Below are 24,148 nucleotides of genomic sequence, written 5' to 3' on the forward strand. Positions count from 1 at the left end.
GTGGGTGTGATGCTTTATTCGGGTGGGTGCGATGCTTTATTCGGGTGGGTGTGATGCTTTATTCGGGTGCGATGCTTTATTCGGGTGGGTGTGATGCTTTATTCGGGTGGGTGTGATGCTTTATTCGGGTGGGTGTGATGCTTTATTCGGGTGGGTCTGATGCTTTATTCGGGTGGGTGCGATGCTTTATTCGGGTGGGTCTGATGCTTTATCCGGGTGGGTGCGATGCTTTATTCGGGTGGGTCTGGTGCTTTATTCGGGTGGGTGTGATGCTTTATTCGGGTGGGTCTGATGCTTTATTCGGGTGGGTGCGATGCTTTATTCGGGTGGGTCTGGTGCTTTATTCGGGTGGGTCTGGTGCTTTATTCGGGTGGGTGCGATGCTTTATTCGGGTGGGTCTGGTGCTTTATTCGGGTGGGTCTGGTGCTTTATTCGGGTGGGTCTGGTGCTTTATTCGGGTGGGTGCGATGCTTTATTCGGGTGGGTCTGGTGCTTTATTCGGGTGGGTCTGGTGCTTTATTCGGGTGGGTGCGATGCTTTATTCGGGTGGGTCTGGTGCTTTATTCGGGTGGGTCTGGTGCTTTATTCGGGTGGGTCTGATGCTTTATTCGGGTGGGTCTGGTGCTTTATTCGGGTGGGTCTGGTGCTTTATTCGGGTGGGTCTGGTGCTTTATTCGGGTGGGTGCGATGCTTTATTCGGGTGGGTCTGATGCTTTATTCGGGTGGGTCTGGTGCTTTATTCGGGTGGGTCTGATGCTTTATTCGGGTGGGTGCGATGCTTTATTCGGGTGGGTCTGGTGCTTTATTCGGGTGGGTCTGGTGCTTTATTCGGGTGGGTGCGATGCTTTATTCGGGTGGGTCTGGTGCTTTATTCGGGTGGGTCTGGTGCTTTATTCGGGTGGGTCTGGTGCTTTATTCGGGTGGGTCTGATGCTTTATTCGGGTGGGTCTGATGCTTCATTCGGGTGGGTCTGATGCTTTATTCGGGTGGGTGTGATGCTTTATTCGGGTGGGTCTGATGCTTTATTCGGGTGGGTCTGATGCTTTATTCGGGTGGGTCTGATGCTTTATTCAGGAAGCATTTCTTCACACAAAGTGTGCTGGAAATCTGAAACACTCTCCTCCAAAAGGCAGTGGATGCTGGGGGTTAATTGAAATTTTCAAGACTGACATCGATAGATTTTGTTGGGTAAGGGTATCGAGGGATCAGCCATGATCTAACTGAATGGTTGAACAGGCTCGAGGGGTTGAATGTCCTACTCCTGTTCCTACGGCCAAACAGAACATGAGAGAGCCTTATTACAAAGTCTAATTCCACAGAAATGAAGGATCATGTAAATATTTTGTCTTATCACCCTGTTTTGATGGTGCACTAACTTTAAATGGGTATTAAAGACAGCAAGTTTCTCAACAGTCAGGAAGAGATCCCTTAAAGCTGCAGAACTCATTTATTTCAGCTGCAGTTTAATTGCATGCTTCCAGGTCTCTCCTCTCACAGGATTTCCATGGCAGAGCATGAAGAACTCATGGGATATCAGGTGGCATCAGAGGCAGACCAGCAGCAGCACCAACTATATCTCCAGGCCCATGCACAGGAACCTGGCAATAATGGAGGAAAACTGCTTCTGCAAGCTCAGGTTCAAAAGGGAGATCGTTACAGAGCTGTACCATCGGCTGCAAGGGGACCAGTCAACCTCCAGCAGAGTAATGGCACGGTCAGTGCAGTCAAGACCACTAATGCCCTAAATGTTTATGACTATGGCTCCTTGCAGATGTATCAAACAGGTGATCAAAGTATTGTTGAGCAGGATCAACACCTTCATCTCATTTACTACTGAAGTGAAACAGCAGCAAGACAAGCCTGCCCAGTTACACAACACTGCTGGATTTCCCAAAGTACAGGGGTTTATTACTGGTATGCATGTGGGCCACTTAGCACAATGCAATGGCCTATATGAACAGAAAGGGATTTTGACTCCATCAATGTGCAGCTGGTCAGTGACCAGGAACACTATCATTACAGATCAACACTCGCTCCTCGGCAAAAATCACAATACTTTCAGTTCGAATCATTTGTGTCAGGCTTAATTGAACTGAGGGTAAACTGCAAGGGGAGCTCCTTAGAGACCAACATGTTCACACAAAACTAACAACCCTTTCACTAGTCACAGACAGAAGAAAAAGGCAGATACAATGAGGCCCTTCAATGACCAGGATCGTTACTGAGCATCACTGGCATCTTGAAGCAGTGCTTCAAACACCTTGACAGATCGGGGGTGCCTTACAGCCCAGCCTGCTAGGGTTCCCAAGATCATCGGCATCCGCTGCGTGCCATACAACACTGCAGCACAAAGAGGCCTAACCGTGGAGGAGGAAGAGACCAACCCCTCAACTGAGGCCAGAGCAGGATGCAGACGCTGACCGAGAGGATGACACTGCAGAAATATCTTGCAAGGTGTCAGAAAAATTATATTACAGAGGATACACACAGAGAGACAGTGGGAAAAATAGAAGATACAGACAGAGAGGCAGTGGGATATATAGAGGATACACACTGAGAGAGACAGTGGGATATACTGATGGTACACACTGGGAGAGACAGACAAAGAACTTTTATAGTTACATTAGGAAAAAGAGGGTGGTCAGGAGCAGTGTTGGCCCCTTAAAAACTGAAAGTGGGGATATTGTCATTGACAATGGGAAAATGGCGGACATTTTGAACAATTACTTTGCGTCAGTATTTACAGTAGAAAAAGAGGATAGCATGCCGGAAATCCCAAGAAAACTAATATTGAATCAGGGACAGGTACTCGATAAAATTAACATAAGTAAAGCAACAGTAATGAAGAAAATAATAGCACCAAAGAGTGACAAATCCCCAGGACCAGATGGTTTCCATCCCAGGGTTTTAAAGGAAGTAGGTGAGCACATTGCAGATGCCCTAACTATAATCTTTCAAAGTTCTCTAGATTCAGGAACTGTCCCTCTAGATTGGAAAATTGCACATGTCACTATGCTTTTTAACAAAGGAGAGGGAAACCAGGGAATTATAGACCAGTTAGCCTAACATCTGTTGTGGGGAAAATGCTGGAGTCTATAATTAAGGATAGCGTGACTGAACATCTCGAGAATTTTCAGTTAATCAGAGAGAGCCAGCATGGATTTGTGAAAGGTAGGTCATGCCTGACAAACCTGATTGAATTTTTTGAAGAGGTGACTAAAGTAGTGAACAGGGGAATGTCAATGAATGTTATTTATATGGACTTCCAGAAGGCATTTGATAAGGTCCCACATAAGAGACTGTTAGCTAAGATAGAAGCCCATGGAATTGAGGGAAAAGTACGGACTTGGTTAGGAAGTTGGCTGAGCGAAAGGCAACAGAGAGTAGGGATAATGGGTAGGTACTCACATCGGCAGGATGTGACTAGTGGAATCCCGCAGGGATCTGTCTTGGGGCCTCAATTATTCACAATATTTATGAACGACTTAGATGAAGGCATAGAAAGTCTCATACCTAAGTTTGCCGATGACACAAAGATTGGTGGCATTGTAAGCAGTGTAGGTGAAAACATAAAATTACAAAGGGATATTGATAGAATAGGTGAATGGGCAAAACTGTGCCAAATGGAATTCAATGTAGACAAATGTGAGGTCATCCACATTGGATCAAAAAAGGATAGAACAGGGTACTTTCTAAATGGTAAAAAGTTAAAAACAGTGAATGTCCAAAGGGACTTAGGGGTTCAGGTACATAGATCATTGAAGTGTCATGAACAGGTGCAGAAAATAATCAAGAAGGCTAATGGAATGCTGGCATTTATATCTAGAGGACTGGAGTACAAGGGGGCAGATGTTATGCTGCAGCTATACAAAACCCTGGTCAGACCGCACCTGGAGTACTGTGAGCAGTTCTGGGCACCGCACCTTCGGAAGGACATATTGGCCTTGGAGGGAGTGCAGCGTAGGTTTACTAGAATGATACCTGTACTTCAAGGATTAAGTTATGAGGAGAGATTACACAAATTGGGGTTGTATTCTCTGGAGTTTCGAAGGTTAAGGGGTGATCTGATCGAAGTTTATAAGATACTAAGGGGAACAGATAGGGTGGATAGAGAGAAACTATTTCCGCTGGTTGGGGATTCTAGGAGTAGGGGGCACAGTCTAAAAATTAGAGCCAGACCTTCCAGGAGCGAGATTAGAAAACATTTCTACACACAAAGGGTGGTAGAAGTTTGGAACTCTCTTCCACAAACGGCAATTGATACTAGCTCAATTGCTAAATTTAAATGTGAGATAGATAGCTTTTTGGCAACCAAAGGTATTAAGGGATATGGGCCAAAGGCAGGTATATGGAGTTAGATCACAGATCAGCCATGATCTTATCAAATGGCGGAGCAGGCACGAGGGGCTGAATGGCCTACTCCTGTTCCTATGTTCCTATGACAATGGGAGTGATAGTGAGAATAGATAGACAGTTATATCAGTTTAAGTAATAATGGACAATAATGCTTATACTAGACAGGGGAATTGATGATGGACTGGACTATCTGAAGGTTAAGGGCAAATGTGCAATTGGCTGGCTATCCGACTCCCTCAACTCCCAGGGTAGCACATTAATAATATTCAATCCCAGCTTCTGCTACTGTCTGAAACACCACTTTGTTTTTCTGGTTATTGCAGCAAATGGTAGTGAGGATATCTCCGTTTACAAGGCCTTTTTGGAGGAGTTGATTGGCTCACTGCACTTTAATGCACACAGGACCTGGCACTGACTATGTTGTTTGTTCATGAATTAGTTCTTTTTTGCTTTCTCTCACCAGAGACTCTATTAGTTGAAACACTAATATTACATTTCATGAAGCCATCTTGTACACTGGGATTTAAATAGAAAGAGGGGATCTGCCCACTCAGTAATGTTTGATCTTGATGAACTGCAGTTATCAGTATCATCATTGGAGTTTGAAAACAGTCTCAAAGTTTATTAGACACTTAGATATAGTTTTAATATCTTATCCTGCTCTTTACTAAACCTCACTTCCTACATTTTGTTTTGAACCCAACCTGGAAATTTACAAAAGAGCAGGAGAGTGGGGCTAATTGGATAGCTCTTTCAAAGAGCCAGCAAAGGCATGATGGTCTCCTTCTGTGCTGTAAGATTCTATGATTCTAATAAGAACATAAGAAATAGGAGCAGGAGTCGGCCAATCGGCCCCTCGAGCCTGCTCCGCCATTCATGGCTGATCTGATTCTATCTAATTTCTGTAAAAATATTTAATGAGCAAATATTACTAATTCTGAATTTAGTGTAAAAAAAAAATCAAATTTCTGACTCAATACTGCGGGTACAGAGAAATCCTATCGAGCCATGAATAGAGTGGCACGCTGATGTAGTGTCAGTACTAGGGACTGGCAGGGTGTCGGTTCAAATTCATAGTTTCTTACAGACTGAATCTCCAACCTCAGCCTTGCTGTGTTCTGGAGGTGCAGACTAGAGGTTACAGATTTCTCTACAAAGAGTTCAGAACCAGAAGATGATTTTACTACAATGATTTCACTTTTTGCTCTAGTGTTCAGGCCTTCTGCCTCCTATAGTACATGTGAGCCCGACATATTCAGGACATTACCTTGATTGCAGAGGGAACTGGTGAAGCCAGACAAGCACTCACAGTGGCCTGTGACATGATGACATGGCCCATTACTGTGCACACACTGGGGACAAACTTGGCTGCAATGATGGCCATAAAATCCAGGAGAACAGACTGAAAGAAAACAGAAATAACTCACATAGTAAAATAAAATACTCAGAATGAGGATCAAAGAAATTCTCAATTTTTTTCTTTATAAAATACTAGTCAAAAAATTATCAAACACCGGAAAATGGTCCAGTGACTATTTTTTTCTGCACTGCCAAAAATGGATTCTGTTGATTACTTTTGAAGGCCGATTCCCAATCGGACACTCCTGGAGAGACACGGGGTTCTTGAGGAATGCTGCTCTGGAAATTGCAGGTCTGCAGCACCGTTAATGTAATTGGACAGAAATCATGGGCAGGAGGATTGTGATTCCCTGACCAGTTCCCTATGAGTTGCAGCTTGGCTCAGTTGGTAGCACTCTCACCTCTGAACCAGAAGGTTGTGGGTTCATGCCCCACACCAGGACTTGAGCATAAAATCCAGGCTACCACTTCGGAGTACCTCCAACAAAGACAGCACCTCCAACAGTACACTCTGAATGGGAGCACTGTTGGAGGTGCTGTCTTTTGAATGAGACGTTAAACTGAGGCCCCGTCTGCCCTCTCAGGTAGATGTAAAAGATTCCATGGTACTATTCAAGGAGGTGCAGGGGAGTTCTGTCCTGGCCAATATTTATCCCTCAACCAACACCAGCAAAAACAGAATAACTTGTAATTTATCTCATTGTTGATTGTGCGGCCTTGCTGTGTGCAAATTGGCTGCTGTGTTTGATGTGAAAACCACTATATGAATGCAAGTTTGTTCTTTCTATGATGTCATAACAATGTGATTTCACCCTTCCTGTTTTTGAGATGGTTCCTAAAGCAGAAACGTACTACTTGGGAAGAATTCAGTTGAGGTTATTGACGTCTATAGATTCTAATAGTAATTCTGACTCAGTGCTCGGCTGCACACAAAACACCATTCCATTAGGTAGTAGAATAGGATCTGAAGTGGTGGCCTGTGTAATTTGTCACTTGAAAGCACAATTTGTTTATGACCTTGTAGTATCTCCCAGATATACATTATTATATATATATGTATCTTTCTGGGGTTAGAGAAGTTACCAGGTTGCCCACACTATGTCAACAACAACAGTAACAACTTGCATTTATATAGTACCATTAACTTAGTAAAAACATCCCAAGGTGCTTTATAGGAGTGATTATCAAACAAAATTTGACACCAAGCCACATCAGGAGACATTAGGACAAGTGACCAAAAGCTTGGTCAAAGAGGTAGGTTTTGAGCAGTGACTTAAAGGAGGAGAGAGAGGCGCAGAGGTTTAGGGAGGGAATTCCAGAGCTTAGGGCCTAGATGGCTCTAGGCACGGCCACCAATGGTGGAGCGATGAAAATCGGGGATGTGCAAGAGGCTAGAATTGCCAATTCTTAAGCTGGCATCCATGAGAGAGAATGACCCCCTCCCCTCTTGCCAGGGATAATATGTGTGGAGACCAAGTAAAGGAAGAAGGAGAAAAGATTTTTAAACACCCATAGAAATCCCACCTGGTTAGGCTACATACTTACTTCTCTGGCACGTGGCTCCTCGATACCCAGGTGCACACTCACAAGTTCCATCCTCAGGTGAGCAGGACCCCCCATTGTCACAATTACAGGAAATGGAGCAGTTTGGACCCCAATGCCCTTGCAGGCACACATTGTCGCAGCGAATACCTGGGGAAGGAAACAAAACTGGGCTAAGAAGCACATTTATAGCAATGGTCAAGACAGAGACTGTAGCCCTGAAATTCCTGGGTCTGGAGAGGGTGGAAAGTCCCATTTCCACCAGGAAGGGGAAGGCAGAGGTTACGTGGGGTGAAGTCTACTTTTGCCAGGATTCTGACCCATTTGTTGCAGTCATTTAAATTTCAGTAGGTATACCGTGAGCGAATTTTCCACCCCCACTCCCATTGTGGGCATGTCTTGGACATTTCGGACTACCCCAGGAATTCCGCCTTTTATGCCCTTCATCAGCCCCAAACTTTTACTGGGGAAAGATAATCATAGAAACATTGAAAATAATCAATCCTAGCAGGGATCAATTCTTTCCCAAAGAGGGCCACTTGCTCCATTGGAAGCACACGAGGAGAAGATGAGAGGATTTCCTTCAGGGCCTTGCCAGGCCTCCTCTCCACCGTTGCAGTGGCATGGCACCACTCCGATATTCCGCATTGTGCTTCTGGGCGGCTGCCACTGATGTGGCCACCCTTGAAATTCAAATGACCCTGTCTCCAGGAATTGGAACAAGGTCTCCGACTTGGGACTAGGGTGGTACCAGGTTACTACCAGCAGTTGACGGAGGGGAAGTGTTCTCTCCAACCAGTAAATGGAGGCAGGGTTTCAAGGAGTGAAATAGCCTACTAACTCCCCATCTCCAACACTATTTGAATGACTGGAATCCTGTTACTCCTACTGAGGAAGGGGCCTTTTTTATTTTATTAAAAAACAAATGAAATCATATGCCACTCTGGTTGACCACATCACGGATGACAGGGGAAAAACAGAAAACAAGGCAGTTCCTTCTACTGCCTATGACCGCCATGTTCTGACCCTCTGATGGTAACCCATTTCTGCAAGTTTTAATGGCAGCAGGGATATCATTTTACCTGCTGGTAGTTGTTGTAAGTTTAAAAAAAAGTTCAGTAAAACATCCTGGAGGTGAATTTCCACAGAGGTAAACATTTACGCCGTTTTTACAGGGTTTCCATGACTCTTCCGGCAGTTACTGGGGATGAGCAATGGAACCCCCTGCGGGAATTCACCCCACTGCTCTAGACAAGTGTGATACCATGCTGCAGAGCATGCTATTCCAGATCAATATGGCATCAGTGGAACAGACTGTTCTATATAAATTTAGTACACTGCAATATGATGTACTAATTTAGATCAATGCGATACAGTGTGGTGTAATATTTTGAACTGATTGAGAACAATACATTATACTGCATTGTATCATTCTAATATTTGACAGTATATCATGCTATATCATACCACAGAACACTGCACAATAAAACACTAACTTAGAACAGCATTTTATGCTGCATAGTACTTTGGAGCCAATTCACCAATAGGAAGTAGCCAACCTCTGCTATGTGCCTCCCCTTGGTGCCATTGCCGAGACCACCATCAAACACAAGTCCTTTTGGTCTCCTTATCTAAGGAAGGATATACTTGCCTTAGAGGGAGTGCAATGAAGGTGGGATGAGAGGGTTGTCCTATGAAGAGAGATTAAGTGGATTGGGCCTATATTCTCTGGAGTTTAGAAGAATGAGAGGTGATCTCATTGAAACGTAGAAAATTCTTAGAGGGCTTGACAGGGTAGATGCTGAGAGGCTGTTTCCCCTGACTAGAGAGTCTAGAACTAGGGGTCTCAAGATAAGGGGTCGGCCATTTAGGACCGAGATGAGGAAATATTTCTTCACTCAGAGGGTTGTGGATATTTAGAATTCTCTGGAATTTTTGGACACTAAAGGTATCAAGGGATATTGGGATAGGGCAGGAAAGTGGAGTTGAGGTAGAAGATCAGCCATGATCTAATTGAATGGCAGAGCAGGCTCGAGGGGCCAAATGGCCTACTCCTGCTCCTATTACTTATCTTCTTATCAGCCTGTGACGCCCCAACTTTGAGAGTCTAAATTGGGCAACGGCACAGTGCAGTCATGGGACTGGGATTCACTTTGAAAGTCTAAAATCAATTCAATTGGATGGGATGAAATTCCTCAGTATGAATAATACATTTAGAACAAAAAAACCTATAACACAAGGGAGAAAAATATAGTTCAGCTTCTCTTTCCATTCCTTTTTGAAGTTATGCAGGTTTTCCTTTGACTAGTTTAATGATCTCTAAAATTAAATAAAAGAAAGAAGAAAGAACTTGCATTTTATGATCTTTAAAATTGTACAGTCTGAGCCTTATTATTTGTTCAGTCTGAAATAATCATTAGTCATAGAGACTGGTCAGTTTCATTTGGTTTTACATAACATGCAAAAAAAACCTCGAGCAAATGGCATTTGTAAACAGAGGCAGAGGGAGAAAGAAATCAATGGGTGAGTCACACATAGGAACATAGGAACAGGAGTAGGCCATTCAGCCCCTCGTGCCTGCTCCGCCATTTGATAAGATCATGGCTGACCTGTGATCTAGCTCCATATACCTGCCTTTGGCCCATATCCCTTAATACCTTTGGTTGCCAAAAAGCTATCTATCTCACATTTAAATTTAGCAATTGAACTAGTATCAATTGCCGTTTGCGGAAGAGAGTTCCAAACTTCTACCACCCTTTGTGTGTTAGAAATGTTTTCTACTCTCGGTCCTGAAAGGTCTGGCTCTAATTTTTAGACTGTGCCTCCTACTCCTAGAATCCCCAACCAGCGGAAATAGTTTCTCTCTATCAACCCTATCCGTTCCCCTTAGTATCTTATAAACTTCGATCAGATCACCCCTTAACCTTCGAAACTCCAGAGAATACAACCCCAATTTGTGTAATCTCTCCTCGTAACTTAACCCTTGAAGGCCAGGTATCATTCTAGTAAACCTACGCTGCACTCCCTCCAAGGCCAATATGTCCTTCCGAAGGTGCGGTGCCCAGAACTGCTCACAGTGCTCCAGGTGCGGTCTAACCAGGGTTTTGTATAGCTGCAGCATAACTTCTGCCCCCTTGTACTCTAGTCCTCTAGATATAAAGGCCAGCATTCCATTAGCCTTCTTGATTATTTTCTGCACCTGTTCATGACACTTCAATGATCTATGTACCTGAACCCCTAAGTCCCTTTGGACATCCACAGTTTTTAACTTTTTACCATTTAGAAAGTACCCTGTTCTATCCTTTTTTGATTCAAAGTGGATGACCTCACATTTGTCTACATTGAATTCCATTTGCCACAGTTTTGCCCATTCACCTAATCTATCAATATCCCTTTGTAATTTTATGTTTTCATCTACACTGCTTACAATGCCACCAATCTTTGTGTCATCGGCAAACTTAGGTATGAGACTTTCTATGCCTTCATCTAAGTCGTTCATAAATACTGTGAATAATTGAGGCCCCAAGACAGATCCCTGCGGGACTCCACTAGTCACATCCTGCCAATGTGAATACTTACCAATTATCCCTACTCTCTGTCACCTTTCGCTCAGCCAATTTTGTAACCAAGTCTGTACTTTTCCCTCGATTCCATGGGCTTCTAATTTAGCTAACAGTCTCTTATGTGGGACCTTATCAAATGCCTTCTGGAAGTCCATATAAATAACATTCATTGACATTCCCCTGTCCACTACTTTAGTCACCTCTTCAAAAAATTCAATCAGGTTTGTCAGGCATAACCTACCTTTCATAAATCCATGCTGGCTCTCCCTGATTAACTGAAAATTCTCGAGATATTCAGTCATCCTATCCTTAATTATAGACTCCAGCAATTTCCCCACAACAGATGTTAGGCTGACTGGTCTATAATTCCCCGGTTTCCCTCTCTCTCCTTTCTTAAAAAGCGGAGTGACATGTGCAATTTTCCAATCTAGAGGGACAGTTCCTGAATCTAGAGAACTTTGAAAGATTATAGTTAGGGCATCTGCAATGTGCTCACCTACTTCCTTTAAAACCCTGGGATGGAAACCATCTGGTCCTGGGGATTTGTCACTCTTTAGTGTTATTATTTTCTTCATTACTGTTGCTTTACTTATGTTAATTTTATCGAGTCCCTGTCCCCGATTTAATATTAGTTTTCTTGGGATTTCCGGCATGCTATCCTCTTTTTCTACTGTAAATACTGACGCAAAGTAATTATTCAACATGTCTGCCATTTCCCCATTGTCAATGACAAAATCCCCACTTTCAGTGAGACACTGTGAGACTTGGTGACATAGTGCGTTAGAACACTGTCTTGGTCTCAAGATAAGGGGTCGGCTATTTAGGACCGAGATGAGGAAATATTTCTTCACTCAGAGGGTTGTGGATATTTAGAATTCTCTGGAATTTTTGGACACTAAAGGAATCAAGGGATATTGGGATAGGGCAGGAAAGTGGAGTTGAGGTAGAAGATCAGCCATGATCTAATTGAATGGCAGAGCAGGCTCGAGGGGCCAAATGGCCTACTCCTGCTCCTATTACTTATGTTCTTATGTTCCTATCAGCCTGTGACACCCCAACTTTGAACCTTGGTTTGAAAGTCATTCCAGACTGATAGGATGAAAGCCTTTTCTCCCTGGAAGGGCCTTAAGTGAATTTGGAACAATCGTATCTCAGTTGCCAGTGGACAGGGATCCGCAGCATAAAGCTGCCCATAATTTAGAACTGAGGAAGTCTCATTCAGAAAGGCAACAAGGATGATAATGATACTTTGGGGCATTGTTGAGGCACATCAGTAGCATCTTTATCAATATTTGTATCCCTGGCCTGATGCTGACTTGCAATGCAATTATTTCCCATTCCTGAGCATTAGTAACACCAAACAATTCTCTGTTCTAGGTAGAGTGGCATAGGAAGCCTTCTTTTGCCTCCGTGTGAGGAAGGGTCTGTGCTTCCCCAAAAAGCTCTGTGGCATTACAGAGAAACATAAAAAGATAACCCCCTTCCCAAAAAATGTTTCTATATACAATATTTTAAAAATTATTCCTTACTTCCCTTCTCCCTTCTGAAGTATGCTCATGTCACACAGATTCCTGGTTGAGAGGGTGAGAAGAGGCCAGCTCCTACACTTCACCAATGCCTCTATTTAGCCAGATGCTGAAGGTGTATAGCAGTGCCCTAGGGATCACTCCCTATTATTATTCCCTCCCTGTGGTGAATAACCGGACTTGGTGATTTTGTACGACAGCACAGCAGAGATAGGGAACTCAAATGTGAGGAATCCTTAGTGCAAACCCACAATTTACCACACTGTGAAATATTTGGCTTTTATTTTACATGAATATAAAAATATGAGATCTGAACCACATTTCTAGACATCACAGATGCTGCCCAATCTACACATTTTGAATTACTGATAGTATCAATGTTAAAATTACCATGAGTCTTCTGTTCTACTGCCAAAGAACAAAATGATCAATAATTTGGCATATTAACATCACAAAGATAAGTACAGATGAGGCAGGTCTCAATTTTCCACCTACAATCCTCAATTACAGCATCTGATTACATTCAATTTGAGTTCCTGCCTCCACGACCCGACCCAGGTGATGATAATTCTTTGCATGAAGAAGTGCTTCCTGTCATTAGTCCTAAACTTGCCTTTAACCAGATTGTATCTATGTCCCCTTGCCCTGCAGTCATAAAATAATGCTCAGGATTAACCTTTTTCTAATTGACTTAGTACCTTATATACCTCTATAATGTTCTCCCTCATTCTTGTCTTTTCCAGGCTTAAGAGTCCAAGTTGCTCTAACCGTTCCTCATTACTCATTCGTCTGGCAGTAGGACTCAGTCCTGTAGCCCCTTTTGTGCATCATTTTCAGTACTTAGATGTTTCCCTTGTGCCTTGGTGACCAGAACTGAACACATTACTCAAGGTGCAGCCTGGCCAGAGCATTGCACAGCTGCAGCATGATGGTCTCAGGTTTGCACTTGACTGATTTTGTGATAAAGCACTCAGTTTGTTTTGCGGATTGCTGCTCGATAATGACTGGATACAGGTCAGTGTTGAGGGTATGATCACTTCCAGATCTCTTTTCCAGCCTCTCTCTTAGCTACTTTGACAACATTCATTAAGTATGTCTCTGTTTTCTACTCCATTATGTAACACTGTACACTTATTTATATTGGATTTCATCTGCCATTGTTCTGCCCATTTGCAAATCTTGTCTCGGTTATTCTGTAATTCCATGGCTGCTTCATCAGACTTTGCGGCCACCTCCCCGCAGTTTAGTATCATCTGTGACTCTGATTAATTTACATTGCATCTCTGAATCCAGGTCATTTATGTAGATCAGAAACAGTTGTGGCCCAAGCACGAGCCCTGGGGCACTCGACTAATAAATAGCCTCAGCCCAACAGCACTTCTCAAACAAGTAGCTGCTGTTACTCTCTCTTTCAGCCAATTTCTTATCCACCTCCAAGTTACCTAGGATATCCACTGTGTTATAATTGCATTGCAGCCTTTCATGTGGACTTTACCAAAGGTTTTCTGTGTCTAGGTATAGACCGTATGGCTTTCCAGTGTTTAGTTGGGATGACTCTTCCTCAAAAAACATATTTTAAGAATTTGGAAAAAATGCCTTCTGAACGAAAGTGGTGGAGTTTATTTGTTTATATTAAAGCAAAGTTCATGTATTTTCTCTTTGCTTGATCTCTATTCTTGGACTTCTTGCACTACACAACCTGGCTGCAGTAAATAAGTTCCCTGCTCCCATTCCTTTACCAGTACTGCTACCTACCTGTCCTGAAAACAGAGAGTTGCTTAAGCTGGTTCTCCCTCTGATTTCCATTTCTTTCCTGGGAGAAACAGGTTGGCTGAAGTTGGGAACATATTGCATTGAGTATTTTTACCATTCCATGGCACTGCGTATTGGTGATGCCCCAAAGTATGAAGATTTCAATTTATCAGCAACTGGAGGCAAGGATTCCTCTGGTTGCTTCATGTAGTGACATTCTAAATGTGGTTGTGAATCTGTTTGATATTTCTGGTGACACTGTAAATACATTCTTTTGGAGCAAGTTTAAGATTTTGTTAGAAATAGCATATAGAGGAAATCTTCGCAAACACATTTACAATGTCACTACAAACAGCAATCAGAGGAATTCTTATACCAGGTGAGATAAAGCATTTAAAGTTAATCATTAAATATAGAGATGACAGAGGTGGCATATTCTCTAATTGAGTTCTGGGAACCCTCTGTCCCACTCCTTTGATGAATTTCTATACTCAACATTAAACCTTTCTTACTTGAGGAATGCTGCGTTAAGTAGTGCAGATGGGAAGAGATTGTGATATAAAGTTATGGCTAGGAAGATTTATTTTCTTATAGTCACATTAACAGAGCAGCTGCTAAAGCGTGAGGTAATCAGTTTTATTTCTGTAACATGAATTTGTAAGTGCTGCTGGTCTTGGGTGCAGGACTCAGAATGAGGCGCTTATCATCAACAACAGGCAGGTTCAATATCCACAATGAGATGATGGGGAGGACACAATTTACTTAAGGGCCTTGAGGTTTCCAACTTTAAAAGCAGCACATGATGTTCTGCTTTAAAAGCACCTCCTCCAACCTTTGATACCTTCATTGTGGTAAATTTTCTCAATGATAAGTGATAAGTAATAAAGCCGACAGAAATGGAAGCAGTTTTCTACGTGAACATGTTCGTCTAATCTTTCCCCATCAATTTTTTTTAAAGGAGCTGTATTCTGTAATATTTTCATAAATTCAATTTTCACATATCCTTTGAGAATATTTTTAATTTTTGTTCCGATTTTTCTGGTCGTTCTCTGGGTTAAGGGGAGCAGGCAGGAAATCTGTCTCCAGGCCCAAGACTTCTGCAAATGCTGTTCTTGAGGCAGGTCATCATGACAGCAATCCAGAGAGAGGGGACGGACTTGCCACTCCCATCTTCACTGCATATTCTGTGGGCATGCATCTGGCCTCTACTTGGTGCCTCCCTCCAATTTAATGGTTCAGATTAAAAACTCACCATGAACAGAATTATGGGCACAAACCAGCAAATTGTCACCTGCTGCTAACATATTCTGGACTATAAGTTATTACCTGCATGTATTGTGCTGAATTGTTTCTTCTTTGTGCTACCAAAAACAAAATAATATTTGATCTATGTGTGCCTGAGTTAGTCTGCATGCAAGTGAGCAGTCACTAGTCAGCATGGGGACCTGTGAATAGACAGGTGATGTAACTTTTGAAGTGACACTGAGCTGAGAAGTACATTATATGTGCAGTTTCCTTCCATTTCATTTCATTTGTTTTTGGGCCCAAAGGGTGAAGGATGTCAGTGCTAGGAAATGGGACAAGTTTAGCTGATGTCACCCAGCATTTACATCAAGTACTCCCAGTTTAGATACAACACACTCTCCAACAGTGTGCTCGAGCTCCAACCTCAGGAGTGTCTCTACCACATAGGGTCGTCAACCCTCCAGGATTGCCCGGGAGTCTCCAGGAATTGAAGAATAATCTCCAGGGCACTGTTGCAAGCAACCTGGGAGAAAAATCATAAGACCATTAAACAAAATGTGTTTTGTGTATTTTCTTTGAACACTTATTTATTAGTTGTAAAAATATTGGAGATGGGGAAAAAAGGCTGTTTGACTAAAAGTCAAAATTAATCCAGTGCCGCAAGGATCTCAGCTATTTACAATCTATATTAATGACATAGATGAAGGGACCGAGTGTAATGTATCTAAGTTTGCTGACGATACAAAGCTAGGTGGGAAAGTAAGCTGTGAGCAGGACACAAAGGGCATGATGCCGGCAGAAGAGCGGTGGTGGGGGTGCGGGGGGATTTTCGGATGCGAAGATTTTCAGAAGGGAAGTAGGCGGGTCGCAGGCCAATCAATGCCTCTTTCGGGTTTCGTGCCTGGCAGCGACAGGCTGGCTGCCTGTTGGCAGAGAGGAGCTACACATCTGAGAGGGGGGGTGGGGGAGAGGGAAGAAAGAGAGAGTGAGAGATCTCATCGGCCGTTGGAAGAGAGATCGGGGATTGGGGGGGAGGGGCAGGGCAGGCAGAATCGGTTTTAAGGTATGTTTGTTAACATTTTTTACAATGGAAAATGTCATTTTGTTTAATTTATTTAGTATATTTTTCATTGATCCGGCCCTTCCCACCTGCTTTCACCTGGCATGAATCGGAAGCAATGGGAAAGATGCCCAGGTATGGTTAAAATCATTTTAAGTGTCCAATACACAAAATGTAAAGTACCTTAAGTACTTCAATGAGGTACATTGCCCCTTTAAGTATTAGCCTGCTGGATTTAAATAGGGGCGGGACTTCCTGGTGACTGCTGTGCACATGCACACAGATTTGCCTGAGTCTAATGCAAAAATGGGCGGATTCTAGCCAGGATGTCTGCCCGCTCCCAAAAAACATCGATTGTGTCTGTCCCCCCACCATCAATCCACCTGACCTTGGGGGGCTAAAATTGAGCCCAAAGAGTCTGCAAAGGGATATAGTTAGGTGAGTGGGCAAGAAGGTGGCAGATGGAGTATAATGTGGGGAAGTGTGAGGTAGGAAGAATAGAATTCTTCACTCAGAGGGTTGTGAGTCTTTGGAATTCTCTAACCCAGAGGGCTGTGGATGCTGAGTCACTGAGTACGTTCAAGGCTGAGATAGATAGATTTTTGGACTATAGGGGAATCAAGGGATATGGGGATCCAACGTGAAAGTGGAGATGAGGTCAAAGATCAGCCATGATCTTATTGAATGGTGGAGCAGGGATGAGGGGCCGTATGGCCTACTCCTGCTCCTGTTTCTTATGTTCTTATGGTCAGACAGGTAACAAAGAGTCTGTTTGCTTTCCAATAGGCTGTGGGAAGGCAGTAGACTGGAGGATGGACCAATGGCAGGAACGTGGAGGCGGGATGATTCGAGGCAGGAGATCATATGATGAAACCTCCAGGCATACACCCAACCAGAGTTGGCAACCCTACTACCACACCAGAGCGGCATTTCCATTTCCCACAACAGCCAGTCTTTTGTGCCGTCCTGTGACGTTTCTCTCATTTTGCTCCCCTTTTGGTCCCCTTTGGCCAAATACATCCTGTAGCCAAGAAGGCAGGTGGGTAACCTACTCTCAGACCTTCATCTAAGCTACTCCCTACAACAGCCTGGTAATAACTATCCCTCCTGGCAATACAGCAACTGAGATTGGGAATTCAGTGGAGTTGAAAATGGAACTTGCCTCCCACTGCTCCACGATGCAGCATGTTAAACCAGGAATGTGCTGCACTGCCCAGCACATCAGTGATCCTTGTGGTGTCCAAGTGAGGCTCCCAATTTAATGCCAATTAGTGACAAATTATGGCCCTTCTGGCACTGATCCCCCCCCTCTTTGGAAGCTGCATTGAGACTTAATCACTTCACCAAGGACAATTATAATTAACGGAGAAAAGAAACTTTCATCTCAACTATTGAAAAAAAAATCTATTATCACTAAAAAGGCAGCAAGCAGTTTTTGTGCCCACTACCATGCTGGATGTCGGAATTGGCTGCACTCTTCTACCCTACCTCAGCAGTTCTTGTCTTGCTATTTTATTGAAACATTCTGTCCTTTCAAATGCAGCAGGAGGCTCATTTGAATAGAGTAAAGAGAGAATTTTTTAATGTGCAATGTCATTAAAGCCCAATTAATTAGCCGGCTTAGACTTACTGAGATAAGAGAGTGGTGCCAATTTTAAACAGGGCTTATGTTACATTTAAAGCCTATGAGAAATGACAGGAGTCAGAACAAGAGAGAGAGCGAGATCTAGTATTAAATATGAAAGAGAATTCCATATTCAGAAGGTTAGAAAAGGTCAAAAACTAGGAGTTTTCAGAATTAAAGTGCACCTGATCTTTCCTCCCTCATGAAACACCTCATCAAACATGTAGCTTTTTTCTTTGCAAGTGCACAGCAAAAATCGCAAATATTCTTTACAGCAGGACGGAGTTGAAAATTAGTTTTGACCCTCAGATCATCTTTTTTCTTCTAACAACACAATTTTACAACTGTACAACATTCTGCAAATCAAATGACTCCAGGGGCAGATGGCCATGCACATGTCGCAGCTCAGAACAGTAGGAGGTGTATCTGCACCTGGGATTGTACACACGGTGAGTTCCTCAGGCCAGGTGTCTCCTCACCGGGAAGGGAGGAAAATCAGGGAGTTAGTCATCCCAGACCCTTTTGCATGTCTCCTTGCAGCTGGCTATAGAGCAACATTAGCAGAGGCCTGGAGCAAGTCTTTCAGCTTAACCTCTCAGTTAGTGAAGCTTGTGGCATGAGAAAATTTCAAAAGCGAAAAAGGCAAAGAAAAAAAAAATGTATGGATTGAATTCAATATAAATTTTAGAGATATCTTCACCACAAGAAGATCATAATGCTGTTCTCAAAGAATCAGATGGTGAAAGGGAAAGACCTCTGTTCTACCGGGAAGCTTTAGTAGAATCATTATTAAAACCCTCTTATTATACGTTAAACTGGTTCCTTATCTCCATATCCTTGACTCCAGGAGTCTCCTTTTACTACATATAGGAGTTCAAACCTCAGTAAAATGGATCCTTGATAAGGATTACTTTACCTGATCCCACAATCTTGTAATAAGATCTGATCGTATGGCATCAAACTTGTGCATATTATTATAATGCAGACTATTGCTGTGGCAGAGGATGCTTTAATGTTCTCCGTTACCTTATATAAGGCAGCCTTCCTGTCTCTGCAGAAGTGTTTGGCTGGTATCTTGAAGTTAGACTGCAGCACAAGTGTAGCCCTAAAACATTACACTTTAATAATTTAAAAAACAGAGCTGAGTTAAATTTCCTGCCCTGTGATTCACCGGGAGTGCATAATTTGACAATATAAATACATTCCAAAATTGGAACCTTACTCTTAAATGGCAGCAATAATAAGGAGCAGCAGCACTAAAGAGCCCTCCCAATCATGATTGGAAGGCCAGCACAGCCAAAAAAAAGGTTTAAAAGTACTTTCAAAACATAAGTAGAAGTAAAAATAACCTGCCCTCAAATGTATACAAAGCAATTGAAATGAGAAGAATGAGACATTGGTTTTACACCAGAATCAACTTGGTAACGGGGCACAGTTAAGGTCTGTTTTATGCTACAGTCACATTGACTGGTGGCAAACCATCGTGCTGTAACATTGCATGGTAGAATGCAAATTACCAGAGGGAGGGTCATGCAATTCTTCTACAAGGTGAAATTCAAAAATTGAATCACTCCATCCTCACAAGACCTCAACATCCCAGAAGAAATAAAAAGAAAAAAAACCTGGATATCTGAAATAAAGACAGAAAATGGTAGAGATCCATCAGCAACTGTAAAGAAAAAAATCTAGGTTAACGTTCCATTGTTCCATTGGAAGGTCTGCATCTGAAACACTAACTTATCTTTTCCCATTTCAGATTCCCAGAAAGGGGAATTCTTAAAATGAAATTAAAAATGGATGAGTAAGTATCTATTAAATTTAATGCACAAATTAAAAAATACTATGTATTATTATCTCCTTGGGGCGGATGGAGCAGGCTGGGATTTATTACTAAACTCAGCAGGGCATGGGAGTTCACCTAGAATGCAGAGCTGAAATAACAGGATTAGGGTAATCCAAGGTTGGTGACATTATTTCTACGCACATTAGTTCAGCTCCCTTACAATGTTGGGCTCAGTAACTCCCTTAGTCAGTTTCCCCTCTTATAGTGCAACTGAAATCTTTACTCCTTTGCATCATATATGCACATGGAGAGTTTTACACACTAAAGCAGAAGAAATAACAAACCGACTGAGCTTTCATAGGTACAAAGCACTAGAATACAACATACCTTCCAAAAGCAAGAAAACTCTACATTAGGCACTGAGAGGAGAGGTTACACACTGTGCAAGATGGTGTCCATACTGCACAAACAGCAAAGGATTAGCACAACACCGATTCCTGAAGGGGTAAGGGCAGGGCAAGCCACGATATGAGCAGAAAACAAAAGAATATTTGAATACATTTCATGGTTTTGTGTGTTTGTCATATTTACCTGTCCAGCCTGCTGTACAGCGGCAGTATCCAGTGACAGGCTCACATCCATCTGCGTGGCAGCAGTCACAGTGCTCCCTACAGCCCAGGCCATACGTTCCATCCTAGAAAAGGGAAAGAAAAGAATGGCTGAAAAATCACAATCCCTTCAGTTCAATATCTGTTGATATCTTCTACAGATCAGTAGACCATTTATACCCTGGGCCACACTGCTCACCCCATTAGATAAGACTCATTACATTTTACCTGTGTTCTTTACAACAGCACAATTCATTTCCTACACCATCAAATTAATGTCAACAGAATTTTATTTTGTGCCAAAAAAATTAAAATGTCATCTTTTTTTTTAAAACATTGTTTTCTGGTGTAACAGAAAACGATCTGACAGGCCAACACATTATAAAACGCTCATAGCGGTCTCTGCTTGTGTCTTGCCAGTTTGCTCATTGGATAAATATTCACATCCGATGGGTACTAAAATAAGCCTGCTCGGCAAAACATTTCAAAGAACTTAATTATTTTGGCTAAAATTTATACAGAATAACAGTTTTGTCTCATAGTGTGTTGCATTGATATTAAACAATGGCCCGAGTGTTACAAGGCGGAAGCGCACTTGAGGGGTTTGGATGGCCCTGTTCCACAAGCAACCTGCTCTACGAGCAGCAGGATATGGATTTTTTTAAAATTCGTTCATGGGATGTGGGCGTCGCTGGCGAGGCCGGCATTTATTGCCCATCCCTAATTGCCCTTGAGAAGGTGGTGGTGAGCCGCCTTCTTGAACCGCTGCAGTCCGTGTGGTGACGGTTCTCCCACAGTGCTGTTAGGAAGGGAGTTCCAGGATTTTGACCCAGCAACGATGAAGGAACGGCGATATATTTCCAAGTCGGGATGGTGTGTGAGTTGGAGGGGAACGTGCAGGTGGTGTTGTTCCCATGTGCCTGCTGCTCTTGTCCTTCTAGGTGATAGAAGTTGCAGGTTTGGGAGGTGCTGTCGAAGAAGCCTTGGCGAGTTGCTGCAGTGCATCCTGTGGATGGTACACACTGCAGCCGCTGTGCGCTGGTGGTGAAGGGAGTGAATGTTTAGGGTGGTGGATGGGGTGCCAATCAAGCGGGCTGCTTTGTCCTGGATGGTGTCGAGCTTCTTGAGTGTTGTTGGAGCTGCACTCATCCAAGCAAGTGGAGAGTATTCCATCACACTCCTGACTTGTGTCTTGTAGATGGTGGAAAGGCTTTGGGGAGTCAGGAGGTGAGTCACTCGCCGCAGAATACACAGCCTCTGACCTGCTCTTGTAGCCACAGTATTTATATGGCTGGTCCAGTTAAGTTTCTGGTCAATGGTGATCCCCAGGATGTTGATGGTGGAGGATTCAGCAATGGTAATGCCGTTGAATGTCAAGGGGAGGTGGTTAGACTCTCTCTTGTTGGAGATGGTCATTGCCTGGCACTTGTCTGGCGCGAATGTTACTTGCCACTTATCAGCCGAAGCCTGGGTGTTTTCCAGGTCTTGCTGCATGCGGGCTCGGACTGCTTCATTATTTGAGGGGTTGCGAATGGAACTGAACACTGTGCAATCATCAGCAAACATCCACATTTCTGACCTTATGATGGAGGGAAGGTCATTGATGAAGCAGCTGAAGATGGTTGGGCCTCGGATACTGCCCTGAGGAACTCCTGCAGCAATGTCCTGGGGCTGAGATGATTGGCCTCCAACAATCACTACCATCTTCCTTTGTGCTAGGAATGACTCCAGCCACTGGAGAGTTTTCCACCTGATTCCCATTGACTTCAATTTTATTAGGGCTCCTTGGTGCCACACTCGGTCAAATGCTGCCTTGATGTCAAGGGCAGTCACTCTCACCTCACCTCTGGAATTCAGCTGTTTTGTCCATGTTTGGACCAAGGCTGTAATGAGGTCTGGAGCCGAGTGGTCCTGGCGGAACCCAAACTGAGCATCGGTGAGCAGGTTATTGGTAAGTACCGCTTGATAGCACTGTTGACGATACCTTCCATCACTTTATACTGATGATTGAGAGTAGACTGATGGGACGGTAATTGGCCGGATTGGATTTGTCCTGCTTTTTGTGGACAGGACATACCTGGGCAATTTTCCACATTGTCGGATAGATGCCAGTGTTGTAGCTGTACTGGAACAGCTTGGCTAGAGGCGCAGCTACTTCTGGAGCACAAGTCTTCAGCACTACAGCCAGGATGTTGTTGGGGCCCATAGCTTTTGCTGTATCCAGTGCACTCAGCCGTTTCTTGATATCATGTGGAGTGAATCGAATTGGCTGAAGACTGGCTTCTGTGATGGTGGGGATATCGGGAGGAGGCCGAGATGGATCATCCACTCAGCACTTCTGGCTGAAGGTGGTTGCAAACGCTTCAGCCTTGTCTTTTGCACTCACGTGCTAGACTCCGCCATCATTGAGGATGGGGATGTTTGCAGAGCCTCCTCCTCCCGTTAGTTGTTTAATTGTCCACCACCATTCACGACTGGATGTGGCAGGACTGCAAAGCTTTGATCTGATCCGTTGGTTGTGGAGTCGCTTAGCTCTGTCTATAACATGTTGCTTCCGCTGTTTAGCATGCATGTAGTCCTGAGTTGTAGCTTCACCAGGTTAGCACCTCATTTTTAGGTACGCCTGGTGCTGCTCCTGGCATGCTCTTCTACACTCCTCATTGAACCAGGGCTGATCCCCTGGCTTGTTGGTAATGGTAGAGTGAGGAATATGCTGGGCCATGAGGTTACAGATTGTGCTGGAATACAATTCTGCTGCTGCTGATGGCCCACAGCGCTTCATGGATGCCCAGTTTTGAGCTGCTGATCTGTTCTCAATCTATCCCATTTAGCACGGTGGTAGTGCCACACAACACGTTGGATGGTGTCCTCAGTGCGAAGACGGGACTTCGTCTCCACGAGGACTGTGCGGTGGTCACTCCTACCGATACTGTCAGCTCCATCAAGGTGATTTCTTGAATTCAGTTGGGCAGAATGGCGATGGGACCAAGAGGAAATCCTGAGGATGGGAGGGTAAAAAAATAAATCATATGGTAAGTCATACTCGAGGCTGCTGTCTTGTGTACCTCCTCGCAGTGAGCTCAATAGTAGCATTGGCAGAGGTACTGGGACCAGGTTATCTGGTTACACTCTTTATTGGGGAGAGGTTTGTCGCACAAGGAAATTTAAGAAGGCGGGAAAGTAAAATAACTTACACCAAAGGAAACAAAACCAGAAAACTAAAATAGAACTTACTGGACATGGCTGGTCACAATGTTTTCCCCGCCAGCCTGAGGAGCATGTGCAGGAGCCATCCACTGGATTACAAGCTGCTCCGTTGGCACAGCTGCTGCTATTATTGCAGTAAAGCCCCCATGTACCACTGGAGCAAGGGATGGTGCAGTCCACTCCCTGCCAACCTAAAACACAAACACTATTAATCAAGGCACAGGAACTTCTATACTTTCAGCCAGATACAAACACTAAATCCGACCAACAGGCATCCCAACTTCCAAACCCTAGCAAAGGGAAGACACTTCCAAGCCATTGATTCTCCTGCCAATGCCAATGCTGCATCCAAGTGCTCAGTCTAGGCATGTTTGAGTGCACGTGAAGCCTTTTCCATTGAGGATAGTATGAAGCAGGGATAAACCTTTCCTCTATTCATGAGCGGTGCGGTCTCAGCTTCAATCAGGGCAACACAGGGGCAGTTCAGGATACAGAACAATTAAGAGAATTCAGGAAATATCAC

The 24,148-nt window shown here is 43.6% G+C and overlaps 1 protein-coding gene across 4 annotated transcripts in view; it reads right to left on the bottom strand.

Moving 5' to 3' along the window:
* Window positions 1-24,148, bottom strand: part of megf11 (multiple EGF-like-domains 11) — a 306,970-nt gene that overhangs the window by 38,558 nt on the left and 244,264 nt on the right. For all 4 annotated transcript variants that reach the window (XM_067971262.1, XM_067971264.1, XM_067971261.1 and 1 more), the window contains 4 exons: window positions 23,653-23,816; window positions 20,402-20,504; window positions 7,261-7,407; window positions 5,624-5,758 (listed from right to left, as the gene is read on the bottom strand). In XM_067971262.1, coding sequence (XP_067827363.1) covers window positions 5,624-5,758; window positions 7,261-7,407; window positions 20,402-20,504; window positions 23,653-23,816 — 549 coding nt within the window. The remainder of the gene's footprint in view (window positions 1-5,623; window positions 5,759-7,260; window positions 7,408-20,401; window positions 20,505-23,652; window positions 23,817-24,148) is intronic.

The sequence above is a fragment of the Heptranchias perlo genome, chromosome 34, assembly GCF_035084215.1.
Source record: "Heptranchias perlo isolate sHepPer1 chromosome 34, sHepPer1.hap1, whole genome shotgun sequence".
NCBI classification, from domain to species: Eukaryota; Metazoa; Chordata; class Chondrichthyes; order Hexanchiformes; family Hexanchidae; genus Heptranchias; species Heptranchias perlo.